Raw genomic sequence first — 23,913 nt, 5'->3', positions numbered from 1 at the left:
AATATAATATGAATGTTTGTTTGCAGTACTTAAATGCAGCTGATTGTGAATAAGCAGACTTGCATTTCTAACTAATGAACATAAATCCCTCAAAAAAATGTTTTAAATCCTTTTAAAAAAGGAGAACTTTTATCAAGAAGCAATCCTAGTTTATTTAGCCAAAACATTTTAGGCTTTTGCCTTATTTTCTTATTGTGCAATTTTGTCTGCAGCGCTGACAAAAAGGTATTAAACTGATATGAAACATTTCTCGACGATGACTGTGCCCGTGGCAAAGCTGTGTTTTGTAACAGTGTTGAGGTTACACTAAATTGATTCATTCATTTGTATTCTCTGCGGAAAAGAAGATATTAAGATTCTTCAACTGCAGTCTTTTAGGGATTGTGGCCTTTGGCATATTTGGATGTCATGTAGAAAATGTGTTTCATTTCTGGAAAGAGAAGAGTTTAATTACAGCTTTTAAGCAAAAAGCCAAATATAATTTATAATGAGCTCCCTCTCTACAAATCAGGCTCACAATTGTCTTGATTAAGTGCTGACCAGTCTTTTTATGTGCAGAAAACTCACCCTATTGCTCAGTTTTTGTCTGCACAAACTGAATCTTAAAGACTCTTGTATCAAAAAAAGTTTTATTTTTTCCCTGTCTTGCAAGAAAAACCGTCTTATTTATAGAGTTTTTGAATTTTAAACAAATTTTAGTTTAGAAAAATACGTCTTAGTTACTCAAAATACTTTCTTAAAATAACATTTTATTTAAAAATAATTTTTTTACCCAAATGATGGCATTTATCCCTTTTTTCTAAGGAGGCGTTTTTTTGCTAAAACAGAAACTTTTTTGGTTTGTTTGAAGCTTGTTTGGACTACTTCTGTAAACTAACATCATGGCAGTTTTTACCAAGTTTATAAACAAGAACTCTGTCAAACTTTAGCATGGAAATTCATAAAACACAGAGTCAGAGAGTAAATTATGTCCAACTTACCGAATGCCACGCTTTAAAGTAGATGTAAATGGCTAATCAATGGAGGCCAATTGAATAAGAGGCAGTAATCCTGCTGTGCTTCAGTTTTTCTATAAATACACTCTGACTACAGAGATCGTTTTAAAGGATCTATAACAAGTGTTATCCCTTAAGAACCCATGGTGACATCAGTGTAACAGAAACATATCAAAAATTGATTCTGTGGTCCACTTGGTTTGTGGTAAAATATTTAATTTTTATGAAAAAATGGTTGTGGGTTGCTATGGGTTAGATGAGCGATCAGCTTTTCTCCTGCTGTTCTTTAAACAGGTGAATTGTGGGCTCTCGTGTGGGTGGCAAACAGGTTTGAAAGAAATGCCAGAAACAGCCTCTCGAAGCCCTTCCAGATGAAGCGTTGAGTGCAACAGGGTAGAAACCAGCTCGGCACGCCGTGGTGACGTGTTCAGGCACCGGCATAGGGAAGTCTGCTCCATCACACTTGGTTGGCTGACCATCAGGGGGTTCTAGCATCCCCATCTGCCGGAATTTTATTCTGGCTGGGTGGAACGAGCATCCAGGGAAAAAAGTCAGGACGTCAATAAATCTGGAAGTCTTGTATTAATAATTTTACGTTTTGTGCTGCCATCCTTTCCTTTGTTTCTAATGTACGAAGAGTACGGTTGAGCCTTTAATGGTAAGATTCACCATGTTTTTTATGTCCGGATTTCCTAATTCTTCTAGATAAACACAAAGTGTTTTTTTTAATGATGAAAAAATGCAAGTTAATCATTTTATTAACCCTATCCATTCATATCAAACTTGATACCCGCCTGAGACCCCTTCCTCATTACCACAGTCAGCAAGGTCATTGAAAACCCATTGTGTATAACTTTGTCCATGTTTTCTGCCCTGCATTTCATCATCATTCCACTAGGGGCAGTAGAAGGGCTTTTCCCGCTAATTTCAAAATGGCTACTTCCATGAAATCTCAAAAACTCTTTTGGAGGGCAAAGTTTTGCTGATTATCAAAACTCACATTAATATTATATTATTATCATAAGATCATTTATTGTTATTGGGATTTTTAATTACCGCGTGCGGTACTGAAATAATGTAAAAATTGTTATTTATTTATTTGTTATTTAGTTATTTCTTTATATTACAGTTACACAACCTTAAAAACGTGTGGATCAAATTTGAGAGACTGTGTAAATAAGGTGATTTTTTTTTCAATGTCAATACTTTTGCATCTTAAACTAACATTGTTGTGAAAAAAACTTACCGAATCACCCAAAGGATCATACCTGATACGATCTATAAGTCATAAAAATACATTACAATTTTTTAAATAGATTTCATCAAAGGGTGTTAAAATATTAATTCTGAAAACGAAAACAAAAATTGTTTTTGCCAGTTATTTGTTATTTAGTATTAAAAAAAAAAAAAACTATATATATATATATATATATATATATATATATATACACTGTTGTGCTGAGGGGGTCACAAAAGTTTAAAGTCCAAGTGAAAAATTAAACAAAATGAAAAAACAACACAATAAAAATAAAGATAATTCTATATTAAGTCACAACATTTGTTCTAAATATGAAAAAGAACCAACAGTACAGCAATGAAGTTTCTTAATTTTTTACTGACAGCTGCTTCTTTTTTCAGAAATACCCCTCATTATTACTAACGCACAACTGTTATAAATGCAAGCATGCGGTTCAAGTTTTAAAGTTTTAATTTTTTTTTAGTTGCCAAAGTAATTGGACAAAAATGTCACCATAGTAACAAAAGTCAATATTATTTTCTTGGAGTAATTGTCTTGCATTGGTTTTCATAGTTATGTCATTTTTATTTTATTTTTTTAGGTTTTTAGTGTTTTGTCTGATTCTGATTTGAATATTGTTGCACGTATAATTGCTTCGCTTTGACTTCATGTTTTGTTCCTATACCTAACTCATCACACCATGTCTTTGTGTATATTTTTATCAGTTCTTTACCAGTAAAAAAGAAGAAGCCCATGGTAGAGGACTAGTTCAGATGAGTTGCTGTCTCTTTGGGGTGTCGGTAAGAACTCGCTGAAGCCTGAATACAGTTTCCACAACTGAGTGCAGATTTATTTGAATCTGTTCACATCCATTCACATAAGGTCCAGAACTGAGGCACACAGGTGAGCATAATTGTGCGTTGTTTGTGTGCTTGGTCGATCTAAAAGGAAAGAAATGACACTACGGTACTTAGGATGACAGTGGAATTAATAGTAAAATAATATAAACTACTTTTACATGCTTCCACATATAAATGAAACCAAAAATGAAGGGCAAAGCATAAAGCAATTTAGTTAGATTTAATTCGCAACAGTAAACGTCACTGCTATTGCTTTACAGATTATTAACTATATAACATTTGTTAACATTACGCACATGATACTCAACCACAGCTCTCCTGCAGGTATGATGTAAACATTAACATGTATAACCAAAACACTTAACTATCCAGTTAACATTGTTCATAAATTATATTGTGTTTCAGTGGTTAAATAAATACAATCTAACCACATTAACTTACAGAAAACCATCAGAAAGGGAATTTCACAACAAACATAAACTTATAGTTTGTTAGTGACGCACACTGTAACATCCACCTGTACCTGCGCTTATTAGTCCCCCGTTAGCAAACAATAAACTTCCATAACTTGCTGCATACATTGTTACTACTTTCACGTTAGCTTCAGATTAACGTCCGCAGGTAAAAAAATAATAATAATGGGTTTGATTTATCTGTGCTTTTGCAGACGCTCAAAGCACTCACAGTGTGTCCATTATTCATTCACTCCTCATTCATACTTGGTGACGGTAAGCTACTGTTGTAGCCACAGCTGCCCTAGGGCAGACTGACAGAGGCGTGGCTGCCAGATCACGCCTACGGCCCCTCTGACCATCACCGGGAACATTCACACACATGAACATGCCAGTGGAGCCACACTGGAGGCAAGGAGGGTGAAGTGTCTTGCCCAAGGACACAATGACGGCTGGCTGGGGGGAGCGGGGATCGAACCGCCGACCCTTTGATCATTGGACAACCTGCTCAACCGCCTGAGCCACTGCCGCCCTATATATAGGTATATAGACCCGTTTAAATTAGCGGTCTTTATGACAACCAGATTCTCATTTTCCGGGTTCAGGCTCCTTCTGGTTTACATTATCTTGTCTCTGTAGTGCGGCTCACTCGCAGTTTATTTTCACCTGGCGGGTTTTATCGCCTGAATTCTGTTCCTCCAGTCTGATGGAACTGTGAGTGTCAAGAAAAAAAACAGGACAAACCGCTAAAAAAAAATCCTGCTAGTTTGTTTGAAAATAATAGCTCTGGTGGTTAGGAAAGGAGATGACTTTATTAATCCGACATTGTGGACATTTCTGAATTTCTTCCAGCTGAAACTCCTGTCAGATTAAGTTACTGTTAGCTTATTCAAAGTATAATGATTTCTAACTGATCATAAATCTTTGCTAAAAGAAAAAAAACATTTTCGTTTTTGTCTAATAAATAGAAAAAGTGGAGCAGTTTTCTGCTTAAGTCCTGCTGGATCATCAGTCCAGTGTCTTACCTGCACATTTCTGCCAGGCGACACCTGGATGTAGACCAGCTTTTTGATCAGAGCCATTTGGTTCATTTCTTTTTTGAATACTATCAGTTAGTTTGCTCACAAATGAAATAGCTTAAGGACTTTTGTTTACTTGTTTCTTAAGAAAAAATAAATATAATGATGTTTGATGAAAAAAACACTTTACTTTTTTCATCTCAAACTACTTTTGGCAGTGACGCAAACCTCTCACCAAAACCCGCCCCTGTCAACCCTAAAAGACAGAAGTAAGCAGCAGACAAGTTTTGGTCTCATTAGGTCTGGGAAACATGAAGTTCAAGGATCCCGAGAGGATTCCTTTAGTGTCCAGACAAGCTGACAATGTTCATAAATAATAAACAAGTGAGTCTCCTCTCACAGGAACACTATTTTACACAACTAATTGGTGGGTGAAAGTACATATTGACAGTGTGCATTCTTGGAAAACTGAATGTAAACCTCCATCAAAGGAGCACCGTATATAAAAAACTTGATCCTGTTGTTGCGGCAACGGTATTCTTTTCTATTTGCAATAAATAACTTTCTGCAGCGACGTGACCTGGCCCGTGAAGGCTGTACAGAATGTGTGAATAGTGATGGAAATAAACTATAAAAGTCATGCATATGTGATGGATCATGTTTCTAACATAGGAAGCAATTTACACGTTTAAAAAAAAAGAAAAACAGGATAGCAGCAGAGGTCCTGCGGATTTTTTGCCACAGTTACTTTTCCATGTTCATTGCAACAGCTTTTTTTTCTTTTCTTTTTATTCACCAGATTTAATCCAGCATGCTATCACAGAATGGAGATGATTTAAAGTGTGGGTGTACATGCACGCTAATCTCCCAAACAAAACCATGGGCTTAAAAGACAAAATGCAATAAATGACCCTGCTTTAAATCCCTGAATGGTCTAAACTCAACCTGGTTTAACATTTAATGCATGTTTTTAATGTAGTGCTCGAAAATGGCCCTAAAACAGTCTGATAAATGTGCGTAGCAACCCCTGAATATGAAAGTTTTGAACACGGAAGCCAGAAACGCACATATACGCGCCTTAACGTAGACTTTTTATTGAAAGTGATAGCTTGATAGCGCATTGGCGAGGGGGTTGTCAACGTAACTTGAGAAATACGGTAATCTTCCCCTCAAATAATTCAAGAAATAGTGTGTGGGATTAACCAAACTCTATTTTCAAGAATCAATAAAGGTTGAGTAATGGTGTTTGTTTGATCCTAAAAAATACAAATCCAGCAAAACAAAGTCCAGGAATATCTGCAACGGTGGTATTTTCTTGCTGAATTGTAAGTTATTTTACGCAAAAAAATGTACCATATCCTATCAACAGCTGACGGTAAATAATGTAGGACCATTATTTGGACTCTAAATTTTCCAGAAAATGTTCCTGGTTTGGAATATCTGCAGAGGCCTGTAGCCCCGACTATGTGAAAGCTGTTGCAGACCTGGTCCGTTTTCCCCCATCAGCAGCGCTCTTTACCACAACAGCTGCTCAGAAACCACTCAGGAACACAGAATGTATCTCATGTGGTGGTCTCCAGATCCTAATCTGATCCTGCGTCTGCAGGGCGTGTTAGAAGATGTCAGATCCGTGGAGGCAGCGCTGACCTTTCGAGATGCATACGCAGCACCTCTGAGGGTGTCCTGCAGTTTTTGCAACCTGAACAGCTATATTGGAAATTGAATTATTTGTGTCAAGTCTGCTGAAGGGTAGGGCAGATCAGGCGCCATAAAACAAGGACAAGATGTCACTAGTTATTTGTATGTGAAACTCATTTAAGAAATCCAATCCAAACCAGCACCCGTCGGAGGAGAGGATGTGGTACGGAGAACAACTTTCCCACCAGCAGCCATGACAGCTGCATCCACTGAGCTGAAGATGAAAATTGAGGGCTGAGTAAACAGAGGCAACCCTCGGCTGTAACTCCCCTCGCTGTTGTGGTTCCAGCTGAAGAGATGCTCGCACTGACACGGCTCTGCTGTCTATCCCCCATGTCCTCGTCAAAAAGGCCCATCAGCTTGCATTTTTCACTGCCGGGGAGATCAAAAGAATCAAAAAAACACAGAGAGAGCCTGGCAAATATCTTGTAAAGGTGCAGAGGTGAGTTATTAGAGGCAGGGTTGTTGTAAATATTAGTCGGACTTAGAAAATAAATTACTGCACCTTCACTTGATCTGAGAAAGCAGACCAAAGTGCCCCCCCTGAACAGACTCAGGTGTGTGTTTTTGGGCTGTGCTGCAGGTGCTGCATAGCCCGTTAACAGCAACTACACTTCCCCATACTTTATACTATATAGTGTTGAATATCACCTCAAAGCTGCTTTTCTCAGCTATGGAAACCACTGCGATAAAGAGTTACGGTAGTTGAACGATTTCAGCACTGGAGCTAAAACTCGTCATTTAGCAAGACCCCTTGCATGTGCAACTAAATCAGTCCAAAACCTTGATTGATGCTACAATCATGATTGCCTATCCTACAATGCACTTTCTTTTTCTTCTGCATCAGTTAAGTGACCTATTTGATGCACCCTCTTTGAAAAATTCAAACACAAGTCCTTCTGAAGAAAAAGGTAAATATAAACCTTTTTTATCAGAACCTGAAGTAAATGTAACTCTTCACTGAACATGTCGGCTGTTTCAACTAAAACCATAGGTCACTTTCAATGTTGCTCTTAAAAATGAGGACAACAGCAAAAATGATACAAAAACTGATGGTTTTGGATAAAGGAAGGTCTTTTGCAGCAATTCTTAAGTTCAAATTCAAATAATGCACTCATAAAAATAAGTAATTATTGATGTTAAATTAGTAAGGCAAGCTCTGCTTTTGAAATTAGTCACTAGTGTTGAATTAAAAAATATTTCTTTGATACATAAAATAAGAAATACTGAAAATAAAATACTGAAAAACGTACGAATAAACTATGCAAAGAACGTGTAAATCAACAAAATAAAAATATAAATAAATAAATGTGAAATAACATTTTGTAACTTTTTTGTTTGACAGGTCAAAGGAAGTTTTTTATTTTAGAACCCAAACACGTTTCCCATTTTCCAGGTTTTTGCCGCAAAATCAACATGTTGATGGACTGGACATGAACTCCTGCATAAAGCTAGCATTGCTTTGCGGAGGGAAAGACGTCAGACATGATGGAAGCGATGAAAATATTCCGATTGATTAATGAGTTTTCTATTTTTTTGGGCCTTGCGTGTGAACTGTAGTTGTGTTGAGTACATGTTGACATGATTGTATATGAAGATTTTTGTATGTTTGTGACACTTGAGTATGTGTGTGGACAGGCCCCGCCCCTTTTGACTAATATTTACACCAAACAAATCCTCCACCATCTTGTTGCTTAATGATTGTACCACCACTTTTAGAGTCATATCTCAGAATTCCTTAACTCCCCTTTGCCCCCATAGCCCCCGTTTCCAATATCCCTCCCATCTTTTCTCTTCTTCTTTTCTGTCCGGTCCAAAAAAAAAAGAAGAAGGATACAAATGTAATCAATTTAAATAAACTTAAATAAGCTTAAATTACAAAAAAGGGCTCACAAAAATACACACCTTGTGTGTCAGAAGATCCACAACCTCCTGTTAAAAATATGTTAAAGAAAAATCTGCATGAACTTTTTCCCTCCACGGACTCACAGAGAGGTCTAGGACCTTGATTTTTTGTGCGAACCAACTGCGTGCCTCGCACAGGTTTGCTTATTGTTCACCCACAGACAGGCCATATACACCTGCAAGCCAGGGCAGCTGTGACTAAGGGTTTTATCCTTAAAAAAATAATTGACCCGGAGGCTTTTTTTTTAGTAAACATGTCCAACTTTACTTATTTCGTCATAAAACTGCCACAATCATTTTGTACTTTTATCTCTGTCTTTATGCCATTTATTGCTTGATTGCTCAATCTATTCTAAAAAAAACACACTAAGCAACCCATGTTATTGTTACCCATGTTACCTACAAATACTCACAAGAATCATTAAGGGTCAGACAAATAACTGGATTTTTGCGAAACTGAGTTTTTTTCTCAAAACACCAACATGACAATGTATTTGTTTGTTTGTTTGTTTGTTTGTTTTTTAATAAAAGCGATTTTGTGCGCTTTTTCCGATGAAATCCAGGCTTAAAATAGAATTTTAAAACAAAATGCAAAAGAAAATAAAAAAATGTTGAACTGAACAAAATGTTTTCTGGTTTAATGTTGTTTGGATTCTTGAATTTAATGACATTTGGAAAGGATTGATGATCTCTTGTTGTTTATTAGGCTATCTGACTGTGCTTGGAAGCAGCAAAATTATAAGTTTCATTGCATGAAGTTTCCAAACCTTCATTTTCTCTGTTCATTTGTATTAAAAATCGATTGTCCATATCCTCATAAATACACAGACTAAAACATTGGCCTTCATATGATCTCCAACAGATGCAGAGATGATAAACTCTGTTGTGGCTCAGTCCCAGAAATGACTGCCATTTTTACCCGGCTCGGCGTTGCATTGATTCTGAGAGCTGTGATGGATTTTTGTGTTGTCAGACCAAACATCTCATCATGATAGGGGTTCATGGAATGCCTCATTTTTACTGCAGTGACAAAGCAGCCGATCAATAATCATCAGACTGAGAAATCCTGACAAATTTTTTTCATTTACTTAATAGGGGGGCTGTGCTAATGTTAAAAGAAAAAAAAAACAGGAAGCTTTCAGCCCCTCTTAACCTATTTTTCGAATTCATCGCCCCAAATTCCACCACAAAGCTTGGTACCGGGGAGCCACCGTCCTCGTTTTGGCTTTGAAGTGTCAGTATCTTCTCAAACTCAGTCTTCAGCGAGGGCGCATAAGCATTTCAGCCGTGCACCTAATGCACACTTTGTCATCACGACAGCCGGGCGGCACATGTCATTTTATCACTGTGAGGGGAGGTAGCTCCATTCAGGTGTACTCTATCTCATACTGAGGACAATAATTGCCTGTGCTGCTCTTCTCTTTGGTAATTGTCTTTTGATTGAGGTCATCAGGACAATTAAAGCCATTGAGGGGTGAAAAGTGGCAGCAAGAGACTTTAGTCAGCTATGTTAGCTGGTGGAGGGGGTGAACAAAGCGAGTCGAGGAGATAATTGTGAGCGGAGAGAGCTGGTGGAGGCAGCAGAAGACATGCAGACACGAGTGTAGTGCTTTGTGATAGCATATTAAATTTAAGCCTTTTCAAAAAAAAAAAAAAAAGCAGTTGAAGGTAGCGGGGGGTGTCATTAGTGGCTCCGGGTGTTTGATTCTCTGGGTTGTGCAGTGAATGTGCTGAAAGTTTCACGTTATTTGAAATTGGGGTTCTGTGTTCAAGACTAAGCTCCTCAGTTCCCCCACCTGGAGTTTCAGTGATAAGAAAAGTCTGTGCTGAACACAGACTACAAGTTCATGAAATACCTAAATACTCAAATGTAAAACATAAATTATCCTTTGAAAAGATAGCATTTTGAAATGTTAAGTTATAGGTTTATCCTAACAGTTAAGAAAATGGAAGAGATGAAGAAAAAACAAACTTTAATGACAGAGAGGATTGGCTTTGAGGAGTGTGAAAAAAAAATGTTCTTTCAAAGCGTCCCAGTGGTCTTTTAGTCATGATTAAGCCAATTTTGGCCAAAAAAAAAAAAAAACTGTGTTTTTTTTCAAGGACATAGTTTCTGCAGGAGTTCATTCGAACTTCACCTCTGAGTTGTGGGCAGGACTGTTGGCGTGGAGCAACCCCGCCCCCTTTCCCCTCCCTTTTTGCAGAACGAAGCACGGAAAGTGCTCTCCACCCAGCGTATTTTGTATGTCACAAATAAGCCTTTTTTTTAAAGTTTTCTTTTTTTCACATCTGCTCCTGATGGATTTGAATAAAGAAATACTAAAACATGCAATTTTGAGCTACATTTTCTTAATAAATTTTCTAATGCTAAAAACACCATTTTAAGAAACATCTGACCTCAAGGACTGTCAAGAGTTTTGCATGAAATTCCCTTTTTTGCTGAGCATTGGAATTATTCAATTCAATGATTTGTTCCCAGGAATAAAAAAACAAGGTAAAAAAGACAATAAGAATAGAAATACATAAACAGTTTGAATATGTTTGAGATATTCATCTAGAAATTGATTATAAAAAATGAATAAAAACAAATAATGCTATTTTATCAACATATTTGCTTGTCATCATAAAAAGACATATTTGCACTTATACATAGAGTAAATACATATATCACATTGAACATCGTGATTGTCAAAGAGAGTTTGATTCTTTTGGTTGAAGGGAATTTTGAAGAAGCACATTAATAAAATCCCACCCTTCAACTTGTTAAATGCATTTAATTTTCATTTTCAAAGTTTGTCCTAAAAAAAATCAAATTTCCACAAAACACTGAAAGCTTAATGTGAAAAAGTACTAAGAAATAAACACACTATTCTAAACGGTCAGAATAAAAGATAGTTGTTATAACAAATAACACTCAGACATTCAAAAAGATGTCAAATGAAGCAGGGAAATTTGAGTTAATGCAAAGGATAGTTTGTTAGATAATTTATCATGTTTTTTTTTTTTGAACATATAATTTAGAATCTAAATTTTAGATTATAAAACAGGCACTAATGAATATAATGTAAACCGTGTTTTTAATCTCTCTACTTAGAAGCTCTCATTAAAATGTATTACTTTTCGGGTACAAAGGTATGAAATTAAAGTATTTTTTGTAATTTTTCCAAACAGAAAAATGATTTAATCCATTTTACTTCTCTGTCAGCTTTGTGCAGAATTGAAAGAAGCGTTGGTGACAATTTCTCACATATTCAGGTGGTATAAGTCTGAAAACAAAGAAGAGTTTGAAGGTTTCTCTTTTAACAAAGGACAGTATCGGAAGGATGAAAATGCAGGTGGGATGAGTTTGTCTCAGCTGTAGCAGTCACCTTAATGTCATGTTGGTAAGACAGTTCCACTTCTATTACCAGGTTTCCTTTGTGGAAGTGGATCAGTGACAGAAGTCCACGGTCTCTTCCGTCCCCATATGGGAGATGGTGCACATTTAAAAATAGACGTGTCCTGTGACATGTCAGTGATGGTGCTCAGCTTACAACCACCCAGTGCCTGTATTAACAACCGACTTCAAAAGGAAGTCTCCTTATGCAACATTGTACACTTTCAAAATTTTTCAATTTAATTAAATTTTATTTATATAGCCCAAAACAACAACAACAGTCCTCTTAATGGGCTATTTTTAATCAAAATAAAGAAAAGCTGGTCAAACAGGTCATTAAAGTCCAACTCCGATCATCTTTTGATCTATTTTCAAAGCGTTCCCAGTGGTCTTTTAATCATGATTATGCCAGTATTAGCCAAAAGAAAAAAAAACTGTGTTGTTTTCTAGGACATAGTTTCTGCAGAGCGGCAGGAGTTCTGCAGAAATTTGCCTCGAAGTTGTGGGCATCGCAACCCCACCCCCCTTCCTTTTCCCCTTGCTGAGAGCTCTCTGTTTACACCATCTCCTGCTGGTTTACAGCTCCTCACACCCCCATTCTAAAGCCAAATCCAGATTATTCCCCTAAGCCTATGGCTTCTCCCTACCCTCCAAACGGAGAGCGATTGAAAAATAGTGTCTTCTTATTTGGACATCACTTCTACTCGATGACATCATCAATAGTCACCTGTCATCAGACTTTTTACGTTTACCTGCTCTTGATTCACAACGATTTGAATAAGAACAACTCAGATATGAGACACTATTTTCATCAGTCAGGTTTCTGACTCTCCCTTCCAAAGACGGTCTTGAATTTGTTAAAAAATGTTCCATACTGTAGACCACTTTTGTTTGCATGCATCAAAATGGAGTAGGTGATGATTTAAAGCCAAAACCTTTGTGCAGAAATACTAAACAAATAAAGAAAAGGCTTGAGTTAGTGGTAAGTTAGTGGTAACACAATAACAAACGGTTAACTTAATATGTATTATAGTGAATAATTATTAATAAAATAAATCATCAGATTTGTAAAACCTATTAAGTCATAAAAAAAGGTTATGTTTTGTTCAAAGCGCTTTACATATATCACACCATGGCATGGGAGTGCATGGATCTAAAGCCACATATTTACAATATAAGTATAAAAACTTGTTAAAGTCAAACAGTGCATTAACATGGATTTATACCATGGTCCGGGTGAATACTCGATTCTGATTGGCTTCTGGGTGTGCATTAAAAAGTGATAACTCCACGCCCAAAAATAAGTTCCGGTCACCTATCTCAAATGTTTTGTCACGTTACCATGACAATGCATGCACCACGTCATGAAAAAAGCGATCCAAATAGGAAAAAAACAAGGATAAAGGACTGAAAACTGGTTAATATTTATTTCTTTTGTAAATGACCATGGTATAAGCGGGTTAATGGCCTTCAAAGTGTGCATGAGCATTTTTTAACGCATGCCGTGGAAGCCTGAACTGTCCGATGCAAAGTGCGTTAAAAAGTGATAATGCATACTTCGAAGGCCATTAACCCTTACTTAACTAACCAAGATAAAATCATGTTTCCTTTTGACCTAGTCTAGTTGTTTGGACTTTTGGCCAAGTGCAAACAGATATATCTGTATTCACCTTTTATTTAATTATTTGGTAATTATTAAATTATTTGTTTTGAATCTGCCTCATTTAAAAAGTTTTAAAATATAAGTCACATTAAAAATGTGACTCAGTATTTGTTTTGCCTAATCGAGTGCTTGTAAATATATGCAGCACGAACGTGGTCAGATAAATGGACAATGAAAAATAGGTCTCAGGATACTGTACTGTCTTTCCAGGATTGTGACTTTAAAGTGTTTACTTTTCCTGCGTGGAGCACTCTCATTTCCTTCTTTTAAATTAATGGACTGTCTGTCCAATTTTGCCCAGGAGTTATAGTCGGTATTGTCAGAGAGAACTGCTGTAAAAGCCTTCAAGTGTTAAGCTGTCATGTCTGGGGATGACTAATAAAGTGCCTGCTCGGTTAAAAGCTTGTTTTCCAAATCAAAAAATAACTGACTGATTAGAAAATCCATGTTTTTTTTGTCCTGCATCATAAGAAACCCTAATGCATCTCACTCCATCGGTTTGCGTCTTCAAACAGGTGCATTAAGGAATTCTCTTAGCCACAGCACTTCTCATCATGTCAGAAAGACTGACATGATGAGAAGTGCTGTGGCTAAGAGGATTTGGGTAACCAATGCTGCATTTAAAGAGCTGCAATTAAAAATATGGTTTTGTGATTCAAAAAGTTGTCCCATATGTCTTTGTAAAACCACCTCCAGTGATTCCGTAGTTTCTAAGAAACTGTGGCTTGTATGTTTCTTTTTTTTATTTAAAAAAAATTGGCTTTGAAAGGACGGGACACTCATACGCATTCACACACTGGTTGAGCCACACTTGAGGCAGAAAGGGTGAAGTGTCTTGCCCAAGGACACAACAACCGTTGATTGGGGGAGCAGGGACCGAACTGCTGACCCTTTGATCATTGGCTGACCTGCTCAACCTCCTGAGCCACTGCCGCCCAAAGGCGCCCAATATTAAAGCTTCATCTCAATAGGTTTTGTTTTTTGGTGACATGCAGCAGATAGCGTTTTGCACGTCCTCCTTTAATTGCTGCTGGAATTTGGGACAAGTTAGGATTGCTGTCTGAAACAATAAGCTGTAACTTTTTTTCTGTGCTCTGCTTTAAACCATCCAGTCTGTTGATTAAAAAAAAAAAATGCTAGAAGTGTGAGTCTCTGCAGTTTCAAAAGCCATTAACCTGCACAGAAATTCACACAAAAATTCTTGCAAATCATGAACCACAAACATGGTTTAGCTCAAAATTCCCTTAGAGTCCATGCAGTGATCGTGCAATACTAATTAAGAAGAACTCTGCATAGAGCCTGTCACTTTGTCTTTGCAATTTTGTCTCAGGCTTATTTATTTACAACTTTTTCAAACAGATGGCCTGTGTTTTTCACAGTCTGCTTTAGCTTTTCATTTTAGGTTTTGTACATGGATCTTTCCTGGCTCGCTCAGGGGTAATCATGGCTAATAACACAAGCTATGCATATTAACCTTTGCTTTGTCATGAAAATAAAGAACTGATTTTTATAATCCATATTGATGAGAATGTGCACCACAACGATGAACAAGATGAGGTTATTGGGGAGGGAAAAAAAAACCTGCTTGTCTTCTTAAAAGGATTGAAACTACAGAGAGATTAATCCTGGGATTATCAAGTTTTAACTCAAGTCCTGGCACACAGATTAAAACCTCTAGTGTGTAAATTCTTATTATAAAGAGCTTAGCGGCCTGAAGTACAAACACCTCAGAGGTATTTTCTGTTAACTATTTTGATATTTATTGGAATAAAATCTTTTTTAAACCAGGTGGATGAAATATTAATATTTTGAGGGTATTACTTTTCAATGCACAATGATAGTAATACTAGTTAATGAATAAAAGGACAGCTGTATGTGCTGTTGAATAGTATGAAACCTTGGTCGCATGCACCTGTACAGGTGTTACAGGTTCTTGGGTTGTCTGGGCTGTGTAGGGATGTAGAGAGGAATGGTTGCATTTTAAAGAGAGTGCAAGTGTCTCCCTTGAAGCGGGTATGATCACCCCAAGTGACGTAATGAAAATGTAACGTACCATTGTCGTGCTTGTGCATCAGTATTGGCTGATGCATGTTTGCGTGAACCTTTCGTGTCTTAATGTGAGGGTTATCCTTGTCTTTACTTTGTTGTCATACTTTTGATTTCCGTGCCTTTGTTTTCACACTGTGGAATCTTTGTGGTAGTGGTCCTCGCCTAAAGAAGACTGATGTCTAGACTGCAGAAATTTGGCTTTCTGCAGTCTAGACATGAAAAAAACAGATGAAAATTCTGTTTTTGGTGTTTTTACCATGTCTTTATGGCATTTTTCTGATGGAGGACATAAATTAAGAAAATAAAGGTCAAATTTGTTTTTCTGAATATTTCTTTATTTAAATCACTGTGAATCAGTGGCAGACATACTGTTTGAAAGTATGTCTACCACTGATTCACTGATTCATACTTGACTGCACCACCGCTGCAGTCAAGGTCCGGCGATGAAAAAGCGAGACATGCTGATCGATGGGTAAAATAAAGTATCAGTTCAGAGAGAAAGTTCCCCTCTTGTTTTTGTCCAGGTGATGAAGCAAACGTTTATTTTAAAGAAGCCAGCACAGTGATATGGAACATTTAAACTATGTGACCGGTGTAGGTACCATAACCGTTCGGGGGCCTTTCAACTGAAGGTAACGTCACACTACAGTAACCGCACTTGGACAAACTAGGTAGCATCCACATCTGCTCGGACTCTACAAATTTTCATTTCACGTTCCCTTATGTAACCTAAAGTTATTTTCCCTCATAAATTGTGTCTGACAATATTCTTTGTAATTTTTATAAAGACATGTTGCCACAATCCGCTTGTTATTCCAGTTTAAGTTCAGCCGTGGCTGAAAATGTTGTTAGCACGGCTAAATGTTGTTCTTTCGGGAACGTTCTGCAGATAATAAAGCACTGGGCGCACGGATTAAAAAAACTATAAGCGAACATGCATTCAATAATAATTGTAACAATGATAAAGGCACGTTTAGAAGACAATCTCGCTTTATGTTGGAGCTGTGTTTGTTTACAACAGACTTCATAATATTTTCTTCTATGGTAGTATCGTAATTTGTCCAGACCAATCACTATCTGACACGTCATCGGACCAACAGACAGCCACTCACATAATGTGGCGTCAGCATTGGTCCCCGAACAGAAGTTCCAGGCCGAACGGTTATGGTACCTACACCGGAACTTCTTTTTTTAGGTGTCCATTATCACTGTGGTCACTGAAGGTCACTTTGCTTTATTGTCATTTTAGCTATTTGAATGTCACTTTTGGCACTTGGATGTCTTTTTCGCTGCTGCAGGAAAAATAATTTCCCCATGGTGGGATAAATAAAGTCTTATCTTATCTTAACTTAACTTAAAAACATTGTTTTTGTGACGTAGAAAATACAATGGGCAGGCCAAAGAGCTCCCTACTCCACTCCATTCTGATGCATCCACTTGTAGACGACTGGATCTATACACATCCTTGTTTTCCTCATCTGAGCTGGTAAGCTTGCAGGAGAGAGTGTAAACAAAGAGTTCTCAGAAATGGAGAGGGGAAGTTTATATGATATTGGCTAAAAACAACAAAATCTTAATCAAAAGACTACTAGTACGGCTTATAGAATACTGCCAAAGATGATCAACGTATTATTCTAAGTTTTATAATACAAGAAATTAGTTATTTAGCTTTTTTTTTTTTTGTATTTCTTCTCCATGTGTTAAACAGTTGACAAACATGCAGCAATTTGGTAGCTAGGAGGTGGATACACCCGTCCTGGCAGGAAAAGAAGTAAAAAGATGGAAGCGTAAATGTTGAATGTTTATTGACTCCAACAGGAAGCTGAAGTATTTATCACCCTAAAAGGCTATGAACCAAATGCTGTAAAGAGAGACTGTCTGTCATAAGAGAGGAAAAATCTGAGGAAAACCCTTTTTTAAGTGGAGCCATTTTGAGATGAAGATAACTGCTAATGTGGAGTTGAATGAGGTCAGCAGTATTTAGCCAAATGGAAGTAAAGTGGCAGTGGATGAACATCTAAAGCAAAACTAAATTAAAACGTTTTTGTATTTTATTAAAACAAAATGTCAATCCTGAAAGTTTGGACCAGGGAAAGCAATCCTAGATATTTGGACAAAGCGCCTGTTGATCCCCATCTGTCATGAGTGGAATCAAGTGAATCACTGAGCAGGAGCCTCGCTGTGAAGGCTTAGGAGACACACTGTTGCAAGTGTTTGGTCCCAAAAACTTGTTTTTACTTTCTGATCTCCTTGGGATGTAGCTGGCCTGAGAGAAAAATGGATTGTTTATGAAGGACGACTCACTGCCTCAGAAAATGATCACCGCACATGAGGTCAAGCCGAAATCCCACATCCCACATCATCAAATCCATGAATTAATCCATGCATTACACTCTTAATACATGCACATACAAAGCGATTTGTTTAAAAGAAAACAGGGAAAAACTGCACACAATCACATCCGTTTACCCACTATCACACACAAATGAAATTGAATCTGGTAGAAGGGGGGAGGGGCTGTAGCTCATTAGGTGGAGCTCATGTGCTTATTTATTGAGTTTCAAATTCCAGACTGTATAAACAATGTGTCCTCATGGTAAAGACTGAATGCATGGACAAAGATATATATATATATATATATATATATATATATATATATATATATATATATATATATATATATATATATATATATATATATATATATATATATATATATATATATATATATATATATATATATATATATATATATATATATATATATATATATATATATATAGAACAGATAATCAGTGATGCACTGATGTCACATGCTGTTTTGACCATTAGCTGTATGAAAACTGGACTGAGTTACCCCCTCACCCCTTATTCAGTAGGTACTCGCTGGCTCCAAGAAACCAAAATTTCTTGAAAAATTTATTGAGAAACAGACAGCTGTCACAATTTATTAGACAAAACAAATAACCAGTAATCTGTTTTGGTAATTGGTATCAAATATTCTATGTAAAAAGTAATAGCTATCGAATTGGATCTTAACAGGGTGGTATTGCCCAACACTTTTAACCCTTGTGCTATCTTATGGGGTCCAAATGACCCCACCCTTACATTGACGTGTTCTCCCTACCATGACAAAGGTGGATAAAGGTGGAGAGAATTTCATGTAATCCATGGACACCAGTGAAGATCAAGAATCATTGAAAAAAAAGAAGGTTCAGCGCACTGTCTTGTGGGGTCCAGATGATCCCACTCCCAACTTAACGTGCCGCGCATAGCACATGGGTTAAATATGGGACTACGGTAACTTATTGTAAGTTGTTTAAAATTAGGAAGAAAAAAAAACTCAGGTGAAATAGCAGAAATTGAGTTAAAGAGCAACCACTACAACTTTTTGGCTCTAAAAGGTCACCGAAAAATATACTGCACCCCATCATCAATAACCCAAAAAATGTAATTGAAGAGTTTTTAAAGTGTAAAGGGTGAAGCTCACCATCAGCAGTACGGAAACAATGAAGAAATGGTTCATAATATTAATATATAGAGTATTTGTGCAAGAGATACAAACGTGAGATAAAAAAAGAGAGAAAATATAAACAAACATAATTCAAAAATCCATAGATTTAAGGTTCAATTGTGTTTTCCAATGTTGCTTGTGAGGGTGTGATCAGAGAGTCCTTGTATGGAGGTAAAAATACTTTAAACTTTCCTGCAAAACGTCAAAAGTGATTGAAATATCAAGTGCCATTGAAATGGTGCAATTGACTTAGTTTGTGTTTTGTTTTTTAATGCACAGCTGCAGCAGATCATTACATGTCTGCTCACACATGAATGTGAAGTTTCAATCGTTTGAGTGCCTGATTTCCTGAAGCATGTATGATTTTTTTATTACCAAAAATACATTCTGGAAATGAGGAGTGGGGAAGTCTCAGAATAAAATCATAAAGCATGAGCACAGAATCCATGAAGAGGTAGTGGAGTGAAACTCATTGTATAATTTTCAAGAAAGCTGTGAAGTGGGAGCAGTTTTGTTATCTGTGACTCTCCTGTGGGTTTGGATCTTGATGTGTGAACATGTCAGTGGATGAAGAGTCCGCTTGCATGCGTGCTCGCATGCCCGCCCGCCTGCATGCATGCGGGAACTTGCAGAGTGGTTTGGATTAACAGCTTCCACAGTGTTTTCTCGCAGATGGATGTTGGTACATCCTCACCCCGGTTCATTTTCCTCTCAATCTTGTTTACAGGAGCAGCTTTAATGAAGGAGGTGACCTGCTGAGAATTCTGCAAAAGGGACCCTTTTCAACAAGTATGGGGTCACCATGGAAACCATTTCTCATCCTGTCTGTCATCAGTGGCCTTTCAGGTAAGGAACTAAAAGGATGATTGTTGGATATGAATGCTGTGAATAATCTTCAGCATTGGCATTTACCATATACCTAAGATAAATAATCTGAAATATTAATTTAATATTAATATATAAATATTAATTTCAAATATAAATCATGTTTTTTGGTTGAGATTTAGGTGGAACGATTACATTTTATGTCATTCAGTTTCCCTCATTATTTTTTCTTCTGTTATTTATATGAATTGTACCTGTCTGGAATGACTCTAGCTTAAATTTGTCAATAAACAGTCATTTTAACCCGTCATATCTTTAAATGACTAACTAATTGGTTAATTAATTTAAAAAAACAACTAAAAAGTCACTTGAAAATTATTTTGAACACAAAACTACATTTTACTAAAGATATTTGATTTGTAATTTCTATATTTTCCAATGTTTATTAAATATATTTAACTTAATATTTGAAAATGATTTGACTGAAAACATTTTTCACACTATACATATTTACAAAGAAAGACGGTACACCGAAAGAATTTTTAAAGTTTTAATGATATACCTGAACTTTTCTTTCCAAACAGTGCCTAGATCAGAGTTGACAGATTTTTGCACTTTTTTAAAAAAAGGTGAAAAGAGGCCTGCAGGAGGATAATTTTTGTTTATGGATCTGAAGCTTTAATATTCAGAAAAATAAGTCATTTTGGGCCTAAAAGCATATAAAAACTTTAATAACCTAAAATAATATGCAACAAAAGTTAATTTGCAATAGTCTTACATTGTCTGTTGGGAAGGGGGCATGTCTAATCTGGTAACCCTTGTACTGTCCAAGGCACTCTAACATTGGGAGTTGGGTCATCTGGACCCCACAAAACAGTGCGCTGAACCTTTTTTCTTCAATGATATGTGATCTTCACTGGTCTCCATGGATTACATTAAACCCTCTTCACCTTTATCCACCTTTGTTATGGTAGGAATAACACGTCAATGTAAGGATCGGGTCATCTGGACCCCACAAGATAGCACAAGGGTTAAGTGTTTAAGGGAATCTACACTTTTGACTTAACTCTGTTTCAAACTTTTTTGGTTGCAATTTAATGTTTTGGTTTTTTTTGCAGGTGTGTAGAGTGTTTTAGTTATCCACCTCACAAGAGAAAGAAAACACATGGAATCTGGACAAAAACATCCTTTCATTCTGATTAAAAATGAACACATACATTTTAAAACAGAACAGGGCCCAGGCCCAGAAAGCCGGCACACAAGGCACATTCCGTTGCCGAGGTCCCTGGTGCGAAATGTTGTAGTGGTGCAAATCTTGCTCCAGGGTTTTTCTTTCACACCTCTATTCGTATAGATGGAAGACCTGGTGTGGCACATACCACAATTACCAAGTTATCTGTCATGAAAAATTTTCCTTTTTTCTTCTTTTTTTCTTTTTTTTTTTTTTTTTTACTTGTCCTGTCCAACAGCTGGGAAAACAGATGAAAGCCTCTTGTGTTGGACATATTTTACTTTAACAACAGGGGTTATGAATCTTTTGACAAACCAGAGGTATGTCTGAATAAACCCCTTTTGCAAACGAGGCCAAACTTTATTCATTTTAATCATAATTGAAAATCTTTTGTTTTGAACCGGACGGAAAAGGGAAGAAGCGAAGAAGAGAGAGGGATGTTAGAGAAAAGGGGGGGGTAGTAGGGGGGTAATTATAGAAGGGGGGGGGGGGCGGTAAAACCATGAAGTAGCATAAAGCAACAAGTTTCTGGATGGTTATACAAGTCTATAGGGGCGGGGCCTCTCCACACACACACCCAAATGCCACAAACATACCTGTTGGCTCCAAAAATGTTCACATGTCAACATGTACACAATACAAATAATGTTCACACACACATGCTCATGCATTCAAACCAACTAGTGTGAAATATGTATTTAATTCGATCACGCAAAGTATTTGTGCAAAGGTGAGCTAACACCTGTGCTCGAGTGAGAAAGGATGATGGAATATAAAAAAAAGGAGGGAGAGTGCCCAGTCATCCCCACATCAAGACCTCCGCTGCAGCAGCAGCAGCAGCTAGAACCCCCCCCAACACAGTAGCAGATAGAGAACAACCGGCCCCTGAGCGATCACATCCACCACCCAGGCCAGGGACAGCAGGACCGCCAGCATGACCAATTTTCAATAGTTTGCACTTCTGCGAATGAACCCATACATACTTACCAAATCCGAGGCCCTGATTTGTCAAAGTTCAACTGGTTTAACTTTCAGTGCGTGTTCGATTGCTGAGGGTTTTGTACATAGAACTGAATTTGCATCAATGCGTGTTGCCGAGGTTCACGCACTCAGTGGCTCACTCTAAGCTTTGATTCTTGGATCCAGACACATCTGACTTGTCTGCTTGTTCAACTAAACTGTTAAAGGAAAAGAACTGTTGTGTGACCTGTAACTATTCTTGGAAAAAAGGGAACTAAAGAGACCTGAACAAAAGATTCCTACCTCCAAAATACAGTATAGACAAAATTAGGGAATAACTTGAAATAATTTCTTTTTTGTTGTTGTTGCCCCACAAAAAAACCCTGAAACTATTATTTATGCTCATAACATATATAACATTTATGCTTACAGAATATCTCCTTTAGATGACACAGATTCCCTTCCTCACACTGGGTTGTAATAGATTTCAGTGCACTGCAAAACAAGGGCAGAATGCATCACAGAAGCAACAACAAATAAGGGAAAGGAGTAAAATGAAGAGCTAACAAATTGTTTCATGTTAAATCAGGAAGCTATACTTTCCAATCTTTCTACTGGGGAAGAGGATGAGCAGTCTCTGTGGTGTTTATTGTCAAAAAAATAAAAAATAAAACACCGTCTCACAACGAACAAAACAAGTAATGAGTAATTTCTGATAAAAGTCTATTTGGGTCAGCCCTTCTTCCTTGTAGTCAGCCTGTTAGGCTGCATCAACATGAAGGGATGCTGACACATGTGGGGACAAAACAGAGGGAGAAGGAAAATGAGCGGTACACGGAGCGGAAAGAAAAATCAAAGTGCGGTTTCTTAACACTTCGAATTGGCCATTTTAATAAGCTGTGTAAGAACAATGCAGCATAGGACTTTTGTTGTGGCAAAATGAAAAGTTCCCCCTTTTATTTAGGAAAATAAAACTTCAGAAAACTACTATTTTGCCCCCAAAAAAAGTGATTACTTTTATTCAGAGGGTTAGGTCTAACAAGCTCCTTGTTATTGTTGGTTCAGAACTGAGCAGCAGATATATGCTTTTGTTTTCTAAAGCTCATGAAGGATTGTTGTCATTTAATCATGAACAATTGAAACCGTCTGCAAAGCGTAATGAGTTCCTCTCTGGAGATCTTCTAAGTGATTCATGGGATGCAAGGAAGTGTGAGAGAAAAACTCTGAAGTTCATTTAACCCGATGATCATGACTTGGGTTTGTGGATGTTCATAATCAAACCTTTTCTTCATTAGAGGCGCATCGCCAAGACTTTTAAGTGTTTTTTTTGGATTCATTGCTGTCAAACAATATGAAAACAGATTTTCTGCAGACACCTGATACTGTACAAATAAAAAACAGGCACATAAAAAGATGAGGAAAGGCCTTTGACACCTGAGCTTTAGCTGCTGGGTTGACAATCTTTCAACTAACGTAACTCTAACCATTTATGCCATTAACGTAAATTCAGCAGATTTAGGAGCCTTGCACGGATATCCAAAACGTTAAAGTTGCAAAGTGTCTACGCAGTCCACCAAGCCACTTTTTTCTGCATCAAATTCAGCTGACTTACCTTGATCGTGTAAACCAGAGGTGCTCATTATGTCGATTGCGATCAACCAAGGATGTGACGGTAGCTCAGGGGCCAACAAAAATAAATAGACAAAAATAATACAAGCTATGTTAAAAAAAAAAAATGCCGTCAGTGAATAATGATCCTCACTGTGAAGTATGTCTCTTCAAATCGGACATCGTCTGAGACAAATGTCATGTTTAACTACACTCAGCGATAGGGGTGGGCGGATTGATCCAAGTATCGATACCAGGCTGAAGTATTGCTACTAGCGTTATGACATCCATACTTTCGGTACTTTTGTTGCAGTTTTTCTTTATTACGTTCTGTATGGAGCTTGAATTTACTCATGGAGTTCATGCAAGCGCGATGTCTTTCTGTCCGCGTTAGGAGTCTACTCAAGCCCACCACAGCGTTCACTGAGGCCCAGGCCGGCTCATGTGCCTTCTGAATTGGAAATGAAAGTTCGATCCAATAAAATGGCAGCGATCCAACTTTCGCACACCCAGCTCCGTCT

At 37.3% G+C, this 23,913-nt stretch overlaps 1 protein-coding gene across 2 annotated transcripts in view; it reads left to right on the top strand.

Annotated features, from left to right (window-relative positions):
* Window positions 1–23,913, top strand: part of cntn5 (contactin 5) — a 178,861-nt gene that overhangs the window by 25,237 nt on the left and 129,711 nt on the right. For both annotated transcript variants that reach the window (XM_023961649.2, XM_023961650.2), the window contains exon 2: window positions 19,496–19,614. In XM_023961649.2, coding sequence (XP_023817417.1) covers window positions 19,560–19,614 — 55 coding nt within the window. In that variant the 5' untranslated portion in view covers window positions 19,496–19,559. The remainder of the gene's footprint in view (window positions 1–19,495; window positions 19,615–23,913) is intronic.

The sequence above is a fragment of the Oryzias latipes genome, chromosome 13 (genome assembly GCF_053564925.1).
Source record: "Oryzias latipes strain Hd-rR chromosome 13, Olatipes_Hd-rR_3.1".
In the NCBI taxonomy this organism is placed as follows: Eukaryota; Metazoa; Chordata; class Actinopteri; order Beloniformes; family Adrianichthyidae; genus Oryzias; species Oryzias latipes.
The sequence above is the reverse complement of the archived record's forward strand: the minus strand, read 5'-3'. Positions and strand labels throughout refer to the sequence as shown.